The sequence below is a fragment of the Centruroides sculpturatus genome, unplaced genomic scaffold (assembly GCF_000671375.1).
Source record: "Centruroides sculpturatus isolate CEXI.00-Female unplaced genomic scaffold, Cexi_2.0 scaffold1565, whole genome shotgun sequence".
In the NCBI taxonomy this organism is placed as follows: Eukaryota; Metazoa; Arthropoda; class Arachnida; order Scorpiones; family Buthidae; genus Centruroides; species Centruroides sculpturatus.
In genome coordinates, this window is record NW_019386133.1 from 102,121 (window position 1) to 124,477 (window position 22,357).

The 22,357-nt window shown below is 37.1% G+C and overlaps 1 protein-coding gene and 1 pseudogene across 1 annotated transcript; both read left to right on the forward strand.

Moving 5' to 3' along the window:
- The first annotated feature begins 5,576 nt into the window (after positions 1 to 5,576).
- LOC111613752 lies at positions 5,577 to 7,789 on the forward strand. Its single transcript, XM_023355103.1, has one exon. The coding sequence runs from the start codon at positions 6,134 to 6,136 to the stop codon at positions 7,787 to 7,789; it is 1,656 nt and encodes a 551-aa protein (XP_023210871.1). The 5' UTR covers positions 5,577 to 6,133.
- A 12,312-nt stretch (positions 7,790 to 20,101) lies between these two features.
- LOC111613754 overlaps positions 20,102 to 22,357 on the forward strand; it is a 25,531-nt pseudogene continuing 23,275 nt past the window's right edge.

Here is a 22,357-nt window from a genome sequence, read left to right on the forward strand (position 1 = left end):
GACCTGCACTTGAACAACAAACGCCGAGTTTTATATGAGACCATGCTCGATGACATATTACTAGTATGATAACAGCACTGCTGCAGAAATGGCGTTGGAGCTTTTGAGTTTGCATTGTGTTTATCATAGAAATACTTTCTGTGATTTCGGATTTTTCGGGAACTAAAACAGCAGTGGCGTGCCGTCATTAGAAGCAATGGAAGCGCCGCTTTCCTCGTATTTTCTAAAAAATAAATAAATATTAATTTTAATTATATGAAAATATACGCACAATGTTTTATTATAACCGCATCATGTATCTTACTACAAATTTCTATACTACACGTGAAAAAAATTGCTTTTGTATATACGAATATTAGTGGCGGAGTAGAATCTCTGAAAATTTCAGATTCCAAAGAGCCAGATTTGCGCATTCACTTTACAGAGCATCAAACCTCACCCGGTTTAGCCGGTGGAAGTCTACGATCTTGGGTGGTAGCTGCACACATATAACGATTCCAATTCTATCAAGGACCGGTTCTCGGCTATTAGCCGCTTGCCCACTAGATATTTCGATTACGTGAATAACGAGTATATTTATAACTTAACCCAACCGATAAGAATTTACTGGTACATTTTTACGATAGTTCTGTATAGTTGACAGGAGTTAAAAAAATCCATTAAAATATTTGATATATTTATTCCGTTCTCCGATTTCATAATATTTACGGATTTCGATGTTAAACCAGTGATATTACGATTTCGTACATCCCATCTTTAAGGGGATGTGGAAAAAGAACGTGTACAATTCTTGTATAATGTTTAAAAATTAACCGTTACTTCGACAGCGTCATTTACAACTAAATTTAACGAATGAGAGAGATGCACGAGGTACAGAAAAATCTCTAGAATTTATTTTCCTTAAATTTACGATTTATGTATCCGTTAGTCATAAAAACTTGTCTTTCCATTTTTTCCCGAGCCTACAAATATTCGAGTACAAAGTAACCGGTTTCGACTTATTTCTATTTAAGAAGTAGTTCGATAATTAAGCGATTAGGGAATTGGGGACATAAACAAAACCCTGACGAAAGAGCCGAAATGTTACTTAAACAAAAGCTTAACCGAACCAATCTATAGTCGAGTACAGTGGGGACTGATTTCTTCGTATTATTAATGCAATAAAGACAGAAATTTTTCCAGTTCAACGAGAGTAACCGAAAAGTTGTGAATTTTGGAAATTTTTGTGGACAACACCTGGTCCTAAAACGAATTAGTTAGAAAACAAAAGACGGACAATATATTAAGTTTAACACATTTAGACTTTTACAGCTGTAATGAGTAACGTTTAAAATTTACAAGAACCCTGTCGCGTCATTTGAGGTATATTTGTGATGCGACAAAGGAAGCACTTGACATTACCAAATCCCGAGGGTATCCGCACCCTCGGGATTTGGCAGCCCGCGTGCATGTACACACCGTACACCTAGCAGGACCGTTTCAGATTCTACTCGTAGGGAGCTATTTGACTAAGTGATTAAGATTTATAGAGTAAAGAATATTTTATGTTATTTTCATGTACGTTTCATTACAAAGCTATATTTAATTATAATTTTCTTTAAAAGTATATTCATACAATTGAAGAAAATTTTGTACCAGGTATGTATATCCAACACACATTTTATTTCACCAAGTAAATTTTTATAATTTTATTTTTAATTTTAGCCCTTATATCGTAGCTAGCGATTCGGAATGTAATTGCGATATTGAAAATTTATTTTAAAAAAGTTTTGGCTCGAGATCATATAATGAAAAAGAAAACATTATTAAAAGAGAATGGCCAATGCCTAAGTTAAACATAAACGCTTCAATAAAAATATTTGTTCGACATTTTCACGATAAAATGGCTCTGTAAATGCATAAAATTGCATTTACAGAGTGAAATTAGTGTGTGGAATAAGAATGGCTTTGACAATTTATCTGGCAAAAGACACGAAAAATCGTCGATTCTTTTGTATTTGAAGCAATTTGGAAATCGAAGCGGAATAGAATGTAACATTAGTAAATAATATAAAATAAATATTGAAAATTATAACGAGATAGTTACGGCTAATAGATATATTATATGTAAATAAATAGATGTTATGTGTTTTTATTAAAGCAAGAATTGGCATTTAGAGGGCATATGGAATACATTGGATTTAGTAACAGAGGTAATTATATTAAACTTGTTTATTAAGTACGTAAAATAAATAATCTATTAAAAAAACATTTAAAGAAAGAATTAACTGGTTGCCCTTGGAAATCAGCTTCTTAAAGAGACACAGCTTCCCTATCATCAAATGTCACGGCATGCCCCTGTAAAACAGACTTTAAGTGGTCAATGAATTCTATTGATAGATATCAGTCTTGCTTGCAGTAGAACTATCCAGTCAAGTTGTGGCAAACCTTGGACCCGTGGGTCAGACATGGACTTACTCTGGCTTTTTAAATTATCCACGCGTTGATTTTAATAAACTTATTTTTTATATCATAAAAAAGAGAACAGACAAACAAAAATATTTAAAAAATTACAAGTAATATATATATCTAATGTCGAATTTATAATAGAAACCAGTTAAAAGGCGCAATCAGGTATCGAGGCACGTGCTCGGTGTCATTCCATGGTAAAATAATAAATTAATAAATTCCTACTACACATAAAAATAATAATATAATAAATTATTGTGAGGTAACTTCCTATATCAAAATAAGGTCTTAATATTAATTTTATTCAAGTTACGTAAGAATTGTTAGTAGCTCAGTGAGAAAGTCTCCCGTTACCGGTTTTCAAAGGCAAACCGATTCTTTCTCGTGATTTTTTAAACTTTGGATGGCCGATGTCGTCTGTGGATATCGCTAGAGACGGCCGAAAAACTCAGTTGTCGTCAGTCCCTCTGATCAGGAAAGCCATAACCGATCCGTCCCGGAATATCGTCAAACCGAGAGAAACGAATCCTTCCAAATAATCATGATCAGTGCCCGTTTTAATACCTTCCCTTGTGATAAAGTTGAAGCACGTACATTTTCGTTGCATCGTAGAACGAGGAGATGCACTAGCTCAGGGATATACTGTACATGTCAGGAGTTGCAATTTGGCACAGAGTATTAGGTGCCGAAATCATGCGCGTATAAAAAAACCAGACTTGTAGGTTTCGGGGAACTGAGAACCGAGTCAAAATAAAATTCAAAATGGAGACATTCTCTACATACAGGCAGTAGTGCGACATTTGTGCATGCGTTGTTCGTTCGAAACTTGAAAATGAGAATGTTACGAAATCGAATTTTGGCAAACCAATCTTTGAGAAAAAACCCATTTACTTGTTCCGTGTTATTCCCGACTATGCTCGCTACGTATCTCTTGTCGCGACATGCTGACCCTTACCAGTTGACCCGAGATATCTTGTTTCAGTATCGAAATCATTCTTCAAAGTAAATGACGCTAGTCATTATTATTTTATATTAAAACTAACGTCCGAAATATAATTTGCTTTTACTACAATTATTAATATATATTGTTTGTGCAAAATAAAAAATTTATTTCGGATGATACGATAGCCAGAATTATTTTTTCGAAAACAAGAAATTTTCGTTATGCATCGACAAAAATTCAACTCGGGGAAACACGCAACGTTGAGAAACTTCGAATTTGGATAGGTTAATTCGTCGAAAATGGTCGTAGCCGGCGAAGTTTGAATGATCGCGCTCAAAACCAGCAATAAGAAAGTAGATTGGAAAATGAGAATGAGTCCCGTCTCGAACGTCAAAGTGATTCCGCTTAGTAGTAAATCTCAGAGACATAGTCTTATTCCAAATACGGCCTTGCCTATTGTTTTTTCATTGTTGTTTGTATACTGGCAAAATGAAGTGACCTTCTTTATCAACACTTGGCAAGTTTTCAATCTTTATTCAGTTATTATTGTTTTTTCATTATTAAAGTTTTTCATCTACATACGTACGTACGTCAAGTAGAGAAGAACGTGGTATTATGGAACCCCATTTTCATTATAGTGAATTGTAAACAAGGTATCATAACTACACTCACATATTTTGTGCAAAAAGTACACGTAACTATTAAACTAAATGTTCCTAATTGGATTTTTTGCTATCGTAACAATAAGTATGGTTTTTGAAGGCTACTGTGCAAAAGTCAGAAAAAATCGGGTGGTAATATGGAACCTTACTGTATGTTTTCAAAAAATGCTTTAATGTATCCAAAAACAAATAGGAAAGTACAAAGAATGTTAAATAATTACAAAATCATTTACTCCAATGTATTTTATCGAAAAAATACTTTTATAATAGAAACATATAACCTCCATCAACAATATATATTCCAGCAGCTCTTTTTCAATATTCTCAGGAAAAATTGGCTTTCTACCTAGTGTCTTTTTCACAAATTGCTCCAGACGAATGTCTGCTTGCGAAGAGAGAGTTTGGAGGAGTTTGGATCCCAGAGGAGTTTGGTTCCATATTAAGAGCACCAATGAAATCGCCATCTTGAAATAACTTATGTCTGTCAACACCAAACTTTAGAAAACGTGAACATTACACAAATTAACATGTACCCCTAAGTCTCTGAAACGAAATACATGCACCAGTGAATCTACAACTACACGATTTATATTTTAAGAATAGTTAAATTCACTTAGCATTCAAAACTTTTGAATTTTGAAAAACACAAATTTGCTGATTCTCCATGGACAACCGTTAAACTGAAAAGAAACGGGTTTTCCCCTTTCTATGGATTTCTGCCTAATGCAGTTCAGCCACAATCCGCTACAGTTCGCGTTTATTATCAGTTCGAAATGGAATGGTTCCATAATACCCGCAGTGTTCCATAATACCATTTTTTGCTTTACATTAATAAGAAATTTCTTTTTTTTTAGTTATTTGTTGAAACCGTGTCTTCTTTTTCTTGTTTCTTCTGATTCTATGTCACGACATGGTGCATTTATAGACACTTGGCAAATAATTCCATCACCTACATTTACTTCTTACAGAAACGCGTTTCGGGCTTTCGCCCCCCTTCAGTCTGTTACGTCGATAGTTGTGACTTGTGTGTCCGTACTTCCCGCTCCCTTCTCCTCCCCTCGTTTCCCGACTTGACGGACTCCCCCGCATGCCTCGTAATTTGTAACATTACCCTTCTCCGAGTATTGCACACAGCCTCGCCTGCGGCTGTATAAACCTTCTATTTTATTTTAATAATTGAAGCCAGTTTTTATGAATGTCGATGCTAAGGTTCTTGTTAATATTATTTTTGTCTATAGTAATTTCGTAGCTTTCTTTGAATTTTCTTTTGTACCAATTTTTTTCTTTGTGTACTATTGTTGCATCCTTTTTATCTATTTTGCAGTTGTGGGTCGTGCAGTGTTCGTAAAAAACTGAGTTGATTCTGTTATACTTCAGGTCTGCGATGTGTTCTTTTAGTCTTGTTTCTAATTTTCTTTTTGTTTCACCGATGTATACTTTTGGGGGTTCGCATGTGCAAGGTATTTTATAGACGACTTCGGTAGTGCTGTATTTGTCTGGTTGTTTATTTCTGTCNACACATATTAGAGAAAAGCGAGCACTCAAAACTCTATCACTACCAAAAAGTATAGAAAAAGCCATACCCAATAGAGAAATAAATATAATCAATTTAAAAATATTAAAGGCAGCAATAAAATATAAATATATAGCGATTACCAAAATAAAAAAGAAACTCAGGAAACTAGGCATCAAACAAGATATTCACTTGGAAAGACCCGAAAAAAGAAAACTGGATAATTACGAAGAAAAGAAAATTACACGGCTAAGCAATAGATTTGAATACCCGAGACCCCGTGAAATCAAAAAGTGGAAAGACAACTTAGTGATAAACAAAACCGACGTAGAGATACCAACAAATATATTAAAAATACTACAAACTGGATTAGACTTTAACGGCCCAAACCGATGGGACAAACTAGACATCATATCGCACCTAGATTATATATGTAGCAAAGTAACCCCCCCAGAGGATCACAACGATATAAAAATAGAAATTAGCAACAAATTAAAAAATTATGTAAAAAACGAAAATAGAGGGAAAAAAATTACTGAAAAATCGTACGTCAAATATAAAGACAGTATGGCACAACTACAAACCTACTTAATAGCAAATAACATAGATATCATAAAAGCAGATAAATCCAAGCAGATTATCATAGTGAAACAGGAATGGATCCAAACCAAAAAATCAGAAATAGTTAATAGCGAGCCTTTCAGAGAACTACCAATAGACCCAAAAGAAATCATTTATGTTGAACTCAAAAAACGAATAAATAAGCAATTTCAACTAAAAAACATAGAAAGAGAAGACAAACAGTATATTCTAGCAAACGAAAATAGCAGAACTCCTAAGCTAAACATACAACTAAAAACACATAAGCCAGGCGAACAAATAAGACCCGTCGTCGACTTCAAAAACTCAACCCTATATAATTTAGAAAAATACTTAAAACGTGAATTACAAAAGTACAATAATTCGGAATACTCCATCAAGCACGCAGACGAACTTATACATGACATGAAAAATATAAAAATGAGCAAAAATTACAGACTCGCAAGCCTAGATATAATAAACATGTACCCTTCGATAACCTGGAACCTAATAGAAAGTACACTAAAAAAGATTGAAGCAAAGGAAGAGGTAATGGATCTAATAGAATTCGCATACAGGAGCAACTATTTCGAAGTCAACAATAAGTTCTACACGCAACGGTCAGGCATAAGCATGGGATCAGTTATAGGACCGAAGCTAGCAGAACTTGTCATGGTAGATATAGACCAAGCAATCAAAAAGTTTACAGGCATAAAGTTCTATAAACGATACGTGGATGACATAATTATACTATACGACCAAGAATTAACAAAATTAGAAGAAATAGAAGAAAAAATAAACAAATTAAACGATAACATCAAATTCAAGGTAGAAAATGAGGCAAACACAGAAATAAATTACCTCGACATAAAAATAATCAGGAAAGAAAACAGGATCGAATTCGAGCCATACACAAAACCATGCGAGATCAGGAAAGTGCTAAACTACAACTCAAACATCCCACAGTACATAAAAGAAAACATATTCATCATGGAATATAAAAAGATCGAGAACAGAACAAGCTCACTACCGACGAAGGAAAAACACCTCAACGAACTGCGAACAAAATTCCTACTAAACGGCTATCCAAAACGAATGCTAAACAACTGGGAAAGGAAAATGAACAACAAAAGGCTGGTAAATAAACAAAACGATAGAAACACCGTAAGATACATACCCTTCCCTTACATCCGTGGCTTCTTTGAACAAGTAAACAAAAGCTTTGAAAAAATAGATATAAAGCTAGCCCCAACCTATAACAACCTGCAAAAAAGAATCCGGAAGACTGTACCCGACAGAAATAAACAACCAGACAAATACAGCACTACCGAAGTCGTCTATAAAATACCTTGCACATGCGAACCCCCAAAAGTATACATCGGTGAAACAAAAAGAAAATTAGAAACAAGACTAAAAGAACACATCGCAGACCTGAAGTATAACAGAATCAACTCAGTTTTTTACGAACACTGCACGACCCACAACTGCAAAATAGATAAAAAGGATGCAACAATAGTACACAAAGAAAAAAATTGGTACAAAAGAAAATTCAAAGAAAGCTACGAAATTACTATAGACAAAAATAATATTAACAAGAACCTTAGCATCGACATTCATAAAAACTGGCTTCAATTGTTAAAATAAAATAGAAGGTTTATACAGCCGCAGGCGAGGCTGTGTGCAATACTCGGAGAAGGGTAATGTTACAAATTACGAGGCATGCGGGGGAGTCCGTCAAGTCGGGAAAAAAGAGGGGAGGGGAAGGGAGCGGGAAGTACGGACACACAAGTCACAACTATCGACGTAACAGACTGAAGAGGGGCGAAAGCCCGAAACGCGTTTCTGTAAGAAGTAAATGTAGGTGATGGAATTATTTGCCAAGTGTCTATAAATGCACCAAGTCGTAACATAGAATCAGAAGAAACAAGAAATTTCTTCTCAAATTATTTTATTCTAAATATATTCCTAAATACAGGTTCCAGACCATATCAAACGGAATGGTTTAATAAATATGATGTGATTGAAAAGAATAAAACGACTTCGTGTGTAATTTGTTACGAAAAAGTCATTTTACGTACATACAATGTAAAAACACATTTTGAAAAGTTCTATTATAATCTTGGCCTTTCAACAGATGACGAAAGAACATATTTTTTACAAAAGAAAAAAGAGAATCCAGTGTTTTAAAAACTTTTTTCATTCCAAAAATTGACATTACAGCTGCTAACTTTTACGTTGGCCATTGCATTGCTCACTACGGGAAACCTCTTTTAGAAGGAGAGTTTGTAAAACAAGCGTTTTTAGAATGTGGTGCTACTTTGCAGATTTTAATACAGTGGAACCTCGGTATACGACCTTAATCCGTTCTCGATGTTTGGACTTATACCGAATTGGACGTATACCAAACCAACCTTTCCCATAAGAAGTAATGTAAAAATGATTAATCCGTTCTCGTGTAAAAAAATGGCTGGCTTTAAACACCTCGCTTTCCTGGCTAGTTCCTGCTTGATTTTTCGTGAGATCAGCGTGTATCTTTTTAGCTTTCTCGCAAATAATTGCTTCTGATACGCTGTCTCCAGCACACCGTTTTTCAGTTATCCAAAGCAAAAGCAATTTTTCGACATGATCTAATGTGTTTGATCTCTGTTTAGAAATTGATTTAACCCCTTTCGCAGCGTTAGCAAATTTAATAATGTCTTTATTTTTCGCGATTGTCCATATCGTCGTTCTCGGAATATGGTAAACAACAGTTAAAATCTCGAGCGTGCGTGCCACCTTCGTATTTCTCAACAATCTCTTTTATCAGTTCCATTGTAATTCTAGTCAATTTTTTAGTTTTCTGTCGCTTTTCATTTGCCATATTGCGATTCGTGATTAATAAAAATATTAAAATTTTACTTACGAATTAAAATCAGAAGAAATTTAACAAAGTTATAAACCGTTGCACCGCATAGTCTAGTCTGGTCTAATACACTGATAGTGCTACTTGTTCATTGATGGCGCGTATAATTGAATTATGTCGTATAGCGAACAAAAGTCGTATACCGAGCAAAATTTGTTTCGTCCAAACACGACATATTCCGAATTGGACGTATTCTAAAGCAGACGTATACCGAGGTACCACTGTAATTTAANCGTTCCCGATGTTTGGACTTATACCGAATTGGACGTATACCAAACCAACCTTTCCCATAAGAAGTAATGTAAAAATGATTAATCCGTTCTCGTGTAAAAAAATGGCTGGCTTTAAACACCTCGCTTTCCTGGCTAGTTCCTGCTTGATTTTTCGTGAGATCAGCGTGTATCTTTTTAGCTTTCTCGCAAATAATTGCTTCTGATACGCTGTCTCCAGCACACCGTTTTTCAGTTATCCAAAGCAAAAGCAATTTTTCGACATGATCTAATGTGTTTGATCTCTGTTTAGAAATTGATTTAACCCCTTTCGCAGCGTTAGCAAATTTAATAATGTCTTTATTTTTCGCGATTGTCCATATCGTCGTTCTCGGAATATGGTAAACAACAGTTAAAATCTCGAGCGTGCGTGCCACCTTCGTATTTCTCAACAATCTCTTTTATCAGTTCCATTGTAATTCTAGTCAATTTTTTAGTTTTCTGTCGCTTTTCATTTGCCATATTGCGATTCGTGATTAATAAAAATATTAAAATTTTACTTACGAATTAAAATCAGAAGAAATTTAACAAAGTTATAAACCGTTGCACCGCATAGTCTAGTCTGGTCTAATACACTGATAGTGCTACTTGTTCATTGATGGCGCGTATAATTGAATTATGTCGTATAGCGAACAAAAGTCGTATACCGAGCAAAATTTGTTTCGTCCAAACACGACATATTCCGAATTGGACGTATTCTAAAGCAGACGTATACCGAGGTACCACTGTATATTAAAAATTAAAATAAACTTAATTTTTGAATAAAATTAATTAAATCTCAATAATAATGATAAAGGACGCTTTTAGCCCACGACTTTAATTAGATAGAGTAAGATAACGTAATAAATAGGATTCTAACAATTTGGAGGGTTTATCACACAAGCCCGACCAAAAAATAGACCAGATCCTTTACAAAAAGCCAACTGCCATAAAATCCATAAGACAGTTTGAAGCCAAGTAACTGCCTTGTTACAAATGATGTCAATATATTTAGAATTAATTTTAAATTCACTGTCCTACGTCAAGAAGGGACATAGGGTTTGTCTGGTGAATGGGTGCTAGTAAGTGTGCTCCGTATTTCGATCGCCAAATCTAAGGATAATTTGCGTCCACAGATAAAAGGAATATACCGTTGGATAGCGCAAGTAATAAGGATTCCGTAAGTGTAAACATTTTGGTTTTCCGATCGGTAGTTCTAAAGTTACGAGCGTTCGTAATTTTCGATTTTGTTCGGGCTCCTTAGGGCCCCATAAATGCCACCGATTAAGTTTAACGACGGTTTTAGTCAGATAATACTTCCATCTAAGACGTGTATAAATTTCGTTCGGTTAGCTCTTACGGTTATTGAGTTATTAACGATCAAATATTTTACCGTTAACAAAGAGCCACTCCACCACGTGGTTGTTAGCCGATCGGCGTGGTTTTAACCGTTCGGCGTCGGTTTCGCGTGGTAGCGGGTAACTGCTTTTCCGGTTCCGCTTTTTGGTGAAAGCTTTATCTTAGCTTTTTCTATCTACCGGGTTAGCGCGAGCTAATTCGGATCGGCGGGTTAAAGGCTAGGCGTTTAGCCGATCGGCGTTCCGTTGTTTTTTCGGAACAAATTGTTTCCGCGCTTACTTAACTGTTTTACGTGTTTATTGCTGTATTTGCTAAGGGCCCATTTTTCCGAGGCCTAAATCCTTGTCGTGTTAAAGTTACTTAGATTAAGCCGATCGGCGTGTTCGAGCCGAACGGCTATTGTGGTATATATATTGGTAAGGAACGTTTTGACTTCGCTTCTCGCTCACGATGGAATCTCCAGAACCGCCTGAGGATGTGGAACAACTAACAGTACCATCTACACCATCAGTACCTGCCACACAATGTCCTTCGGTCAGTATCCTCTTGGGATGCCGCGTGTCGTATATGACACGCAATTTTCCTTCCAAAGAATGAGATGCAGCTCTGCTTTTTTGCTTGCTAAATAATTATATTAGTTATACATTTCGTCATTAGAGTTTAGTGAAGCTTATTAGACCACATGCGTTTTACTGTGACAGAAACAAAGGAAAATATAAGTGATTGTCTGAGCACATGTTTTTGGAAGTGATCATAAGTATGACTTCTTTATGTTAATATTCAGTTTTCTCTATTTCTATTGATTATAATTTTACAATTTATGCACTTTTTTGTTGAGGAGACTTCTAAGATTATATAAGAGTATTTTTTAAAAACTATATTAATAACAATATTTCATGAGATGAGCTAACTTTTTAACATATCATATACGACACATTGGGTCTCAATGTTACAATAATTACATTACAGTGTATGAACTGTTTTCGTATTTGCAAGTTATTTACTTTTATAGATATTTGGTTATTAGGACCGCAATATGTTTTCTATTATTTATTATCATTTTTAATTCAATTAATTTATTAATAAAAATAATTATTTTTTTTATTCATCACAAATTTCTGTGATTTGTTTTTGTCTACTTATTTTTTTGGTCTGCAAAGTTTTTTTTATTAAAAACTTATAAATTATTAATATCATAAATCACATATTTATAATAAATGTCAATGATCTAGTTTTAATTTATCATTGTCAACAGCGAAAATAAAAAAGAAACATGATAGGACACATGATATTGATAGAAATTTGTCTGAACTGAAAGTCTGGTTCAGTGATAAAGACATGACCAAACATTTGTTCTTTGAGCAGACTGTCCTAGAGAGTGTAAGTCATTAGTCTGCTCAAAAAACAAATTAAAAAAGTGTCAAAATCGCTATCACATTCAGACAGTACATGCAATAAGAAAAAAGGGATAAATTAATAAACGAAAAACAAAGAAAATCATACAAAAAATACTTCAACTTTGCATCCCAGTGAAATACAATGCAAAAGTAAAGCAAAACACATGCTAGAAATCATAGTAAATCGCAAAAATTACCACTGCCCAATGCAAGAATGTAGAAGTGTATGATCTACAGTGTACTGTATCAACTGCAAAATACATCTGTGCCTTGGTAAAATAAAATTTGTTTCAAAGCATATCATATGTAAATATAAAATGCAAAATAATATACAAAAACACTCAAATAAACCATTTTTACATAAACGGAAAAGTTTGCATTTTGTATAGGTAGAGAACCATTGTGTCATATAGGACACGTACCATTTTTTAATGACCACAACAAAAAAATTTTAGAAAAATGGCAATTTACTAATAAGTGGCACCTAAAGGTCAAAAGGAAAACAAAACTTCAATAAAAAAAATAGTTTTTTTTCAGTAGTGGATCCCAAGAGAATATACAAAATCTTGAAAACAAGATTTTGGGGGAAGCCAGCCTGCATTTAAAGAAGGTCTTCTCCCCGCCAAGTATAAACCTTCACTGAACACAGAAGATCGTAAGGAGGTAAAGAACCGTGCGTTACAACTGCACAGTTGCGTTTGCCAGATGTTCGGGATTCTGCGCGAATTGAGGACCAAACTAGAGGCCACTCCGGCACAGATCCCAGTCCAGGAATCACCCTCAACGAGGAAATCTTACGCACAGGTGGCCAGCGCTAACGTCGACTTCTGACCTAGCATCAGACCTAGTCGCACAACGAGAACCATATCGGACTCGATTCGCACGAAGGTGCAGTCTGGGGGCACTGGAGGAACCCACGCCGTCCTCCTGTACCCACAGGTCGTAGAGGAAAATGAGAAAATCGATATGAACGAGGTTACATCAGAAATAATCAAAGAAATCAAACTTCACAAGCTAAAGATAACGGTTAAGGCCGTTCGCAGGGTCAAGGCAGATGAAGTGTGTGTTAGGGTCGGAAGTGAGAAAGACAGTAAAGTATTAAAAGAAGCCATCGACGCTATACCGAACATACAATCGAAAATCAACTGCAAGATATCTGAGGGCAGAAAGCCCAGAGTTATACTACTAAACGTCGCCAACGCCATAACAGAAGAAGACACCATCGGAGTTATGGCAGAACAAAATAATATTTGGGGAAACAAGCCGACGGACAAAGTAAGAACAGTGTAAAATAAGCACAATTTTGAAAAACGGCAGAGTCAAAGAGAACTGCCCAAACGTTGTTCTGTCAGTCACGCCAGCCATCCGTAACATACTCATCCACCACAGACATATATCCATGTCGTGGTTTACGATTTACGTCGATGACTTCATACCGATTGTCCGGTGCTACCAGTGCTGTGGTTTTGACCATTATGCACGGGACTGCACAAGTGATAAAAAATGTAGCCACTGCACGAAGGATCATGGCTACAAAGATTGTAACAGACGGCAGAAAAATCCAGTATGTGTTAACTGTAAAAAAGCAAACGAAAGTCTTCCAGAAAATAAACAAAGGCCGATCAATCATAATGCATTCAGCAATAACTGCCCTATCCTCCAAAGACTGAAGCAACAACGCATAAATAGAACAGATTATGGCCTATAGTCACAATAGCAATTCAACTCAGATTCACACCACTGACAACCAGTTGACGGAGGGAACAACAACAAATTGCCAACACCGGACTACCAACACGATTAGAATACTTCAAATAAACGCCCAAAAGAGCAAGGCAGCCAGCTCATTGCTTATTAAGACAGCAAACGACACAAACAGCGATATCATAATGATCCAGGAACCCTACACTATTGATAATACCATCGTCAGATTTGGAAACTGGAGAATTCTCGCAGGCCACGTAAATACACGGCCGAAGAGCGGGATTCTCGTTTGCAACAACAAGTTAAACATCGCCCTCATCCCGTGGCTTTGCTCCCCCAACATATGCACTGCAGTGATACACCAAGAGAATCCAATATAACTAATCAGTGTGTATTTTTCACCCGACGAAAATGATGAGAGCTGCATCAACGAGTAGGCAAGTGTAACAAACAAAATTGACATAAAAAATGTCATCATTGCTGGGGACCTGAACGCAAAATCAGCGATCTGGTTCCACACTAAAGAAGATAAAAGGGAAAGGTTGGTGGCAGATTTTATGGACGCAAACGACCTCATATCGGTCAACATGACAAACCACCCAACTTTTCACACTCCCCACGTGGAGGGCTGGACAGATGCCTGTCTGGTTTCTGCAGACCTATGTCATCAGATCGCTGACTGCGAGACGTTGCTTATTCCGTCCGCCAGCGATCACAGATACCTCCTGACCCAAGTCTCTGACATCATAATCGAAGAACGACAAACTAATCATCATAGAATGCAAACTAACTGGGAGACATTTCGGGAATGTTTTAGCAGGCAATGGAGGACCTACCACTTCCCTGATATGAAGACCCAAGAAGACATGGATGGATAGGCAAAATTCATTACTGAAACCATTTTACTAGCCAAGAAACAAGCCACCAAAGCAAAAATTACAAAACACAGAAAGACTTACTGGTGGACAGATGAATTATCCATACAAAGGGATAGGGTCTCCAAGATCCGCAGAAAGGCCTCCAGAACGAGAGACGAAGAGGAGAAAGCAAGGCTAAAAGAGATATATAAGACAAAACTAAAAGAATACAAGAAACTGATAAATAAAACGAGAACGAAGGCGTGGAGGGACTTTTGTAGTGAGTCCAATAAAAACGGTCCCTGGGACATTCCCTACCACGTAATCTACAAAAAGAGNGTCGGAAGTGAGAAAGACAGTAAAGTATTAAAAGAAGCCATCGACGCTATACCGAACATACAATCGAAAATCAACTGCAAGATATCTGAGGGCAGAAAGCCCAGAGTTATACTACTAAACGTCGCCAACGCCATAACAGAAGAAGACACCATCGGAGTTATGGCAGAACAAAATAATATTTGGGGAAACAAGCCGACGGACAAAGTAAGAACAGTGTAAAATAAGCACAATTTTGAAAAACGGCAGAGTCAAAGAGAACTGCCCAAACGTTGTTCTGTCAGTCACGCCAGCCATCCGTAACATACTCATCCACCACAGACATATATCCATGTCGTGGTTTACGATTTACGTCGATGACTTCATACCGATTGTCCGGTGCTACCAGTGCTGTGGTTTTGACCATTATGCACGGGACTGCACAAGTGATAAAAAATGTAGCCACTGCACGAAGGATCATGGCTACAAAGATTGTAACAGACGGCAGAAAAATCCAGTATGTGTTAACTGTAAAAAAGCAAACGAAAGTCTTCCAGAAAATAAACAAAGGCCGATCAATCATAATGCATTCAGCAATAACTGCCCTATCCTCCAAAGACTGAAGCAACAACGCATAAATAGAACAGATTATGGCCTATAGTCACAATAGCAATTCAACTCAGATTCACACCACTGACAACCAGTTGACGGAGGGAACAACAACAAATTGCCAACACCGGACTACCAACACGATTAGAATACTTCAAATAAACGCCCAAAAGAGCAAGGCAGCCAGCTCATTGCTTATTAAGACAGCAAACGACACAAACAGCGATATCATAATGATCCAGGAACCCTACACTATTGATAATACCATCGTCAGATTTGGAAACTGGAGAATTCTCGCAGGCCACGTAAATACACGGCCGAAGAGCGGGATTCTCGTTTGCAACAACAAGTTAAACATCGCCCTCATCCCGTGGCTTTGCTCCCCCAACATATGCACTGCAGTGATACACCAAGAGAATCCAATATAACTAATCAGTGTGTATTTTTCACCCGACGAAAATGATGAGAGCTGCATCAACGAGTAGGCAAGTGTAACAAACAAAATTGACATAAAAAATGTCATCATTGCTGGGGACCTGAACGCAAAATCAGCGATCTGGTTCCACACTAAAGAAGATAAAAGGGAAAGGTTGGTGGCAGATTTTATGGACGCAAACGACCTCATATCGGTCAACATGACAAACCACCCAACTTTTCACACTCCCCACGTGGAGGGCTGGACAGATGCCTGTCTGGTTTCTGCAGACCTATGTCATCAGATCGCTGACTGCGAGACGTTGCTTATTCCGTCCGCCAGCGATCACAGATACCTCCTGACCCAAGTCTCTGACATCATAATCGAAGAACGACAAACTAATCATCATAGAATGCAAACTAACTGGGAGACATTTCGGGAATGTTTTAGCAGGCAATGGAGGACCTACCACTTCCCTGATATGAAGACCCAAGAAGACATGGATGGATAGGCAAAATTCATTACTGAAACCATTTTACTAGCCAAGAAACAAGCCACCAAAGCAAAAATTACAAAACACAGAAAGACTTACTGGTGGACAGATGAATTATCCATACAAAGGGATAGGGTCTCCAAGATCCGCAGAAAGGCCTCCAGAACGAGAGACGAAGAGGAGAAAGCAAGGCTAAAAGAGATATATAAGACAAAACTAAAAGAATACAAGAAACTGATAAATAAAACGAGAACGAAGGCGTGGAGGGACTTTTGTAGTGAGTCCAATAAAAACGGTCCCTGGGACATTCCCTACCACGTAATCTACAAAAAGAGAAAAGCTAAACATCCCCGACATCATCGAAACAAGCCACCAGGAAAACAACAACATTCCCGATATCCAACAAAATATCACGGAAATCATGGATTATCACTTCCCGATGGATATCGCAGAGGAGGACTCACCAATACACAATACTATCCGTACTGGCGCCGAAAACTACACAACAACGAACAACGACCAGCTATTCTCATTCCGGGAGGTGGAGCGGGCAATCACGTCGCTCGCCAATAAAAAAGCGCCCGGTTTGGACAATATCACACCCGAAATGGCGAAAGAAGTCTTTAAGGCCATCCCAATCTCGTTAGTCCACTTATTCAACAAATGCTTACAGACGGGCTTCATCCCGAGTGAATGGAAGGTGGGGAATGTCAAACTAATCCCCAAGGTAGAAAAACCAACCGAGCCCAGTCACTACAGGCCATTAAGCCTTCTCCCGGTACTCGGAAAGGCCCTGGACGGACTAATTATCGAATGAATCAATTGGATATTACACCAAGGAAACCATCAAAGCCCCAAACAATACGGCTTCCATCCTGGAAAATCAACAACAGACGCCGCCTTACAGGTTAAAACTTACATTAAAAACGCTTGGAAGAAAAACAACCATGCAATCTTAATCAGTATAGACTTCAAGAAGGCGTTTGACCATCTTTGGTGGCCGAGCGTCCTACACCGGCTAAAGACAATAAAATCCCCAATGAATATCTACAGAATCACCAAAAATTACCTCACAAACAGGAAGGTGGTATTCAGGAAGGGAACTATAAACACCGAAAAGAACATTAACAAGGGCTGTTCACAGGGCTCAAGATGCGGACCAGGTCTATGGAACCTAGTGTTCGACAGCCTATTAAACTCGTTCCCAAACTCCGAAGAAGCGTCCATCCAGGCGTTTGCCGACGACCTACTGTTAATGGTTGCCCACAGAAATAGCATTAGACTAGCAGAAATCTCCAACAAACATCTGGAACACATCTACAATTGGAGCACAAACAATAAGCTGCCAATAAATTTCGAGAAATGCCGGGCTCTGGTCTGCACCCGTCAAAATAAAGGCGGAAGACTACAAAGGGCACCCTGCATCTACATCGGAGGGAAAAAAATAAAGGTCGGCCAGGAGCTAAAGTACCTCGGCATATACTTCGACGAGAAGCTAAACTGGCAGCATCACATCAAGCAGCTATACCAGACTTCAATCCAACTGGCAAACGTGTTAAAATGGATCACGGGAAAAGATTGGGGATTAAATTTTAAAAACAAGAGAACTATTTATAAGGCAGCCCTTGAACCCGCTCTGTTGTATGCCATTCCAATCTGGTACGAAGCATTAAACAACATTCATGCAAAGAGGCAGCTGCTATCGATCCAGAGGCGCTACACAATACAAGTCTGTAGGGCTTACCCTACAGCGCCCACCAACGCTTTGATAGTTATGGCCGGAATAACACCGATCCACATAAAGGCCATAAGTGTAGCCTACAAGTGGCTCATTAGTAAAAATATAAGCATTCAACATACGACAACAAGACCGAGCAACGGGAACGAGAATGAATATACAAGAGGAATCTCGGACATAATAGAGACAATTAACAAAAACGGAATGGAAAGCATGCAGACAACCGGCATGGAAAGACGTCACCCACGCGAGGATAACACCTATGTAGTAAACCTTAACCCGGAAAATGACGGAAACATACAAATTACATGGAACGTCTACACAGACGGGTCAAAGAGCGACGAAGGAACGGGTGCCAGTTTCGTTATAATGAACAATCAAGGAAAGGCAAAATACCAAGCCTACCTCAAGATGGCCTCCCACTGTACAAACATACAAGCGGAACAGTGGGCCTTATACAGAGCAATCAAGTATGTCACGGAGAACAACCAAAGGTATAAAGGCCATATAAAGTTTCATACAGATAGCCAAACGGCACTTAAGATCCTCATGAACAAAAGAAGGTATACCGGCCTCTCGCAAGAACTAATATCAGTGGCCAATAATCTGGGGAAAACCAAGAAAGTCATCTTCAGCTGGGTACCGGGACACCAGGGAATCCCCGGTAATGAACTCGCAGACAAGCTGGCAAAAAGGGCTAGCATATTAGACGGTGAACCTACTTATAAAAGGCTTCCTAACACATGGCTTAAAAATCAACTGCACACGCTTGATATCAGCCAGTGGCAGCGTGATTGGGACTCTGCCGATACTGGCAGGACTACTCACAACTACATCCCATCTATCCATCTCCGCTTAAAGACCAAACATTACACTCCTGACGCCGAAACCTCGCAGATTCTTACTGGCCACGGCAACTTCGCCTCCTACCTTTGCCGATTCGGCAAACGAGAGGCTAACACCTGTAACTGCGACGACTTAAGCGAAGGTGATGGCAACCATCTACTCTACGACTGTCCAACCTACGAACAGGAAAGGCTCCCGTTTATGGGGACCTGCCTTAATAACGGTCTCAACTGGCCCCCAAGACCGAAGGACATTTTTAACAACAAAGAGGTCTGGAACAGCCTCAAGAAATACATCAAAAACACAAAGGCGCTGTGCAACAACTATCGTACTGTGACCGCGACATAGAACTCGTCATCTACCAACCACCCCAAGGCGGAGTCGAGCCGCATCATTAAAGGACATTCGAACGGCTGTTGGAACGAAACTTTCGATGGATCGGTAACTCTGTATTAGCTTCTGGATCCACAGGGGCTGTGTAGGCAGCCGTATCGTTTTGTATCGTCATGTATCTTACGTGTTGTATAATTTAACTCGCGTATGTGTAATGTAAGTGTACCTTGTAAATGTCAAATCGCGTTTTCGTTATCTCATGTGTTGTAAACGTGGCAAAATGGCCGTGAAGCTGTTTTTCTGTACCTCAAACCTATTAATGTAGTAATTATATATCATATATGTTAGTTTTAAGTCTCCTGTTGTAACACGCGCGGCGAGCGCAGCGCCGCCACGTATCCTTGGAACACGCCAATTGTATCTGTTTTTCCTACTTTAATCTTGTTACCCTGTAAATATAATTATGTTGATCATCTATGTACTGTGTACACAAAATCGATGTAAAGACTATATTGTAATCACGTTATAATTAACTGTAAATATTTGTAATTGTCTGTACTCAGTTTTATTAATAAATGCGATGCGGGCGCCCAGGGTGTCTCCCATGCCTTATTTCACACTTTCCTATCTTACTTTCTCTTCACACTTCGACCACATGCTCTTCCTTCTTTCCTCTTCCAACAGGGCCAAGTCCGTAACCAAGAAACGGATAGCTCTCTCTTCCTTTGATCTAATGTCTAATGTCCTACGTCAAGAGTCTAGATTGGGTTAAACAATTGGTAAAATTGCTGTTAAATAACAAGTTTTTGAACTTTAAGGTAAATATTACTGACAATCGGAAGGTATACCAATGAAATCCTGCATAGGTCCTAGTTTAGCCGAGTTGTGAATGATCATAATTGATAAGAAAATCAATAAAACACGAGGTATAATCAAAGATATATAGATGACTGTTTCGTCTATGATAAAAGCATACTAGATATTAATTGCTTCGTTAAAGCAATTAATTTAATAAATAAAAATGTTCACTTCCACTGTGAAAAAGTAGTAGATAATAATCTGAATTATTTAGAACTTACTATAGTTAGATTAAATAGCAAATTATTATACAAAAAGTATGTTATAGAATGTTCTACCGGTAAAGTTATAGACTACACTTGAAATCTAATATACCTCTTTATAAATATAGAAAAGNCTGTGAAAAAGTAGTAGATAATAATCTGAATTATTTAGAACTTACTATAGTTAGATTAAATAGCAAATTATTATACAAAAAGTATGTTATAGAATGTTCTACCGGTAAAGTTATAGACTACACTTGAAATCTAATATACCTCTTTATAAATATAGAAAAGAACACTTTTCAGATACATATTAAATGGTAGTGTCATCTGTATTCTAACGGAAAACAATCAGTTCAAAAAATGACTACAGGAACACATAATAGAAATTCTGAAAATACAAGTAAACATTAGAATTAATAACAACGTGGGACTGAAGCTACATTAGAAGTAAAATGTCATCGTTTTTAATAACCGTGAAACAGATGCTGACAGAAGTGAAAGTAAAGTCACATCACATTGAAAATTGTAACAAGGTAGTTGGATTCACACAGTCTTACGGTATTGGTGTATTTGGTTTCTTTAAGGTCTGGAAACCATTTATTTAATAATTGTAAGTTCATTGTTTGTTTCCTTTCCTTTTTGTTTTAATATATTTAACAATATTTTATTACTAATAGTGAAACCGTCTACCAAAATTCAGACAATATAAAAGAAAATAAGACATTTACTGGTCTCAAATAATGTAATATATCACATTTAATATATAAAAAAAATGTTATGCTCGATCGTTTTTAGTTCTTTAGTATTTAAATTTTATTAACTACTAGTTGCAAGGACCCGTATCGCTGGGATTTTATTTGTATGTAACATTGTTTTTTTATATATATAAGAGACTGTTTTTCTAAGTAATTTAGAATCTAGCTGCAAAAACCTGCTTCGATGGGTTTTTATTTGTGAGCAAAAAGTAACGATAGTGAAAATTAAGATAATTACATTATAGCCAATCTTACCCATTTTCACAGAATGCAAGAATTAGGTCCCCCATTTCTGATTAGAGATCTGGTCCCGATTCTATTTCTGAACGTCTCCTGTTCATGTCATGTCAAACGAACTATTTTCAAATTTTCTGGAACGTATACAATCGTTCTATAATCGAACCAATTTTCGAATTTTATGTTCGAATTTAATTCGAACAAAACATTCGAAGTAGAAAGCCACTTTCAACCACTTTCAGCCTCATATCTCCCGCACCCTTTTAGCTATCGAGACGCAACCACCCCTATGCACGAATGGAGACTTGGGGCTACCACCATATACAAACACTATTCACGTGTGATGTGTAGTTTTGGCGAAAAAGTGAAATATAGGGACATACATGTCCATTTATATATATATAGTTTATTGTCAGATAATTTAATTTAAAATTTTATTTTTGGAATTTTTTGGAAGCTATTTATAAATTAAAATATATCTACACATCTATTAGTTATTATAAAATGAGCATTACATTGACAACATTTATTAATAATACTATTGAATTTCATTTTAATTTTATAACTAATCGTGCTTTACAAAAATAATTATAAATTTGTTATATTATATTATTATATTCTTGTTTGCTTAATACATGCAACTCAAAAAAACCCCAAAATGCCGGCTTAAGAAGTAGATCACGCGTGTCCTGGCCTTCTTATATAGACCTTGAAACAGTCGGAAGCGCGGCCATTTTGAAACCACACGTAACATTAATCGTTATTTCTTTTACTACGATTACTAAAATTGAAGTTCATAATTTAATATAGTTTTTAAAAAGTCTGATATTATTTTCATCCATCGGTAAACTCGAAAACTTTTCCCATTCAAGTGGTGTAAAGTGTTTGAATTCTATAAAAAAAACTCGTTATAAGGATATAGTTATAGGTGATGGCAACC

What these genes read in the sequence shown, in the direction of transcription:
- LOC111613752 (XM_023355103.1), top strand. Translation starts at nt 6,134, where the DNA reads ATGGCACAACTACAAACCTACTTAATAGCAAATAACATAGATATCATA.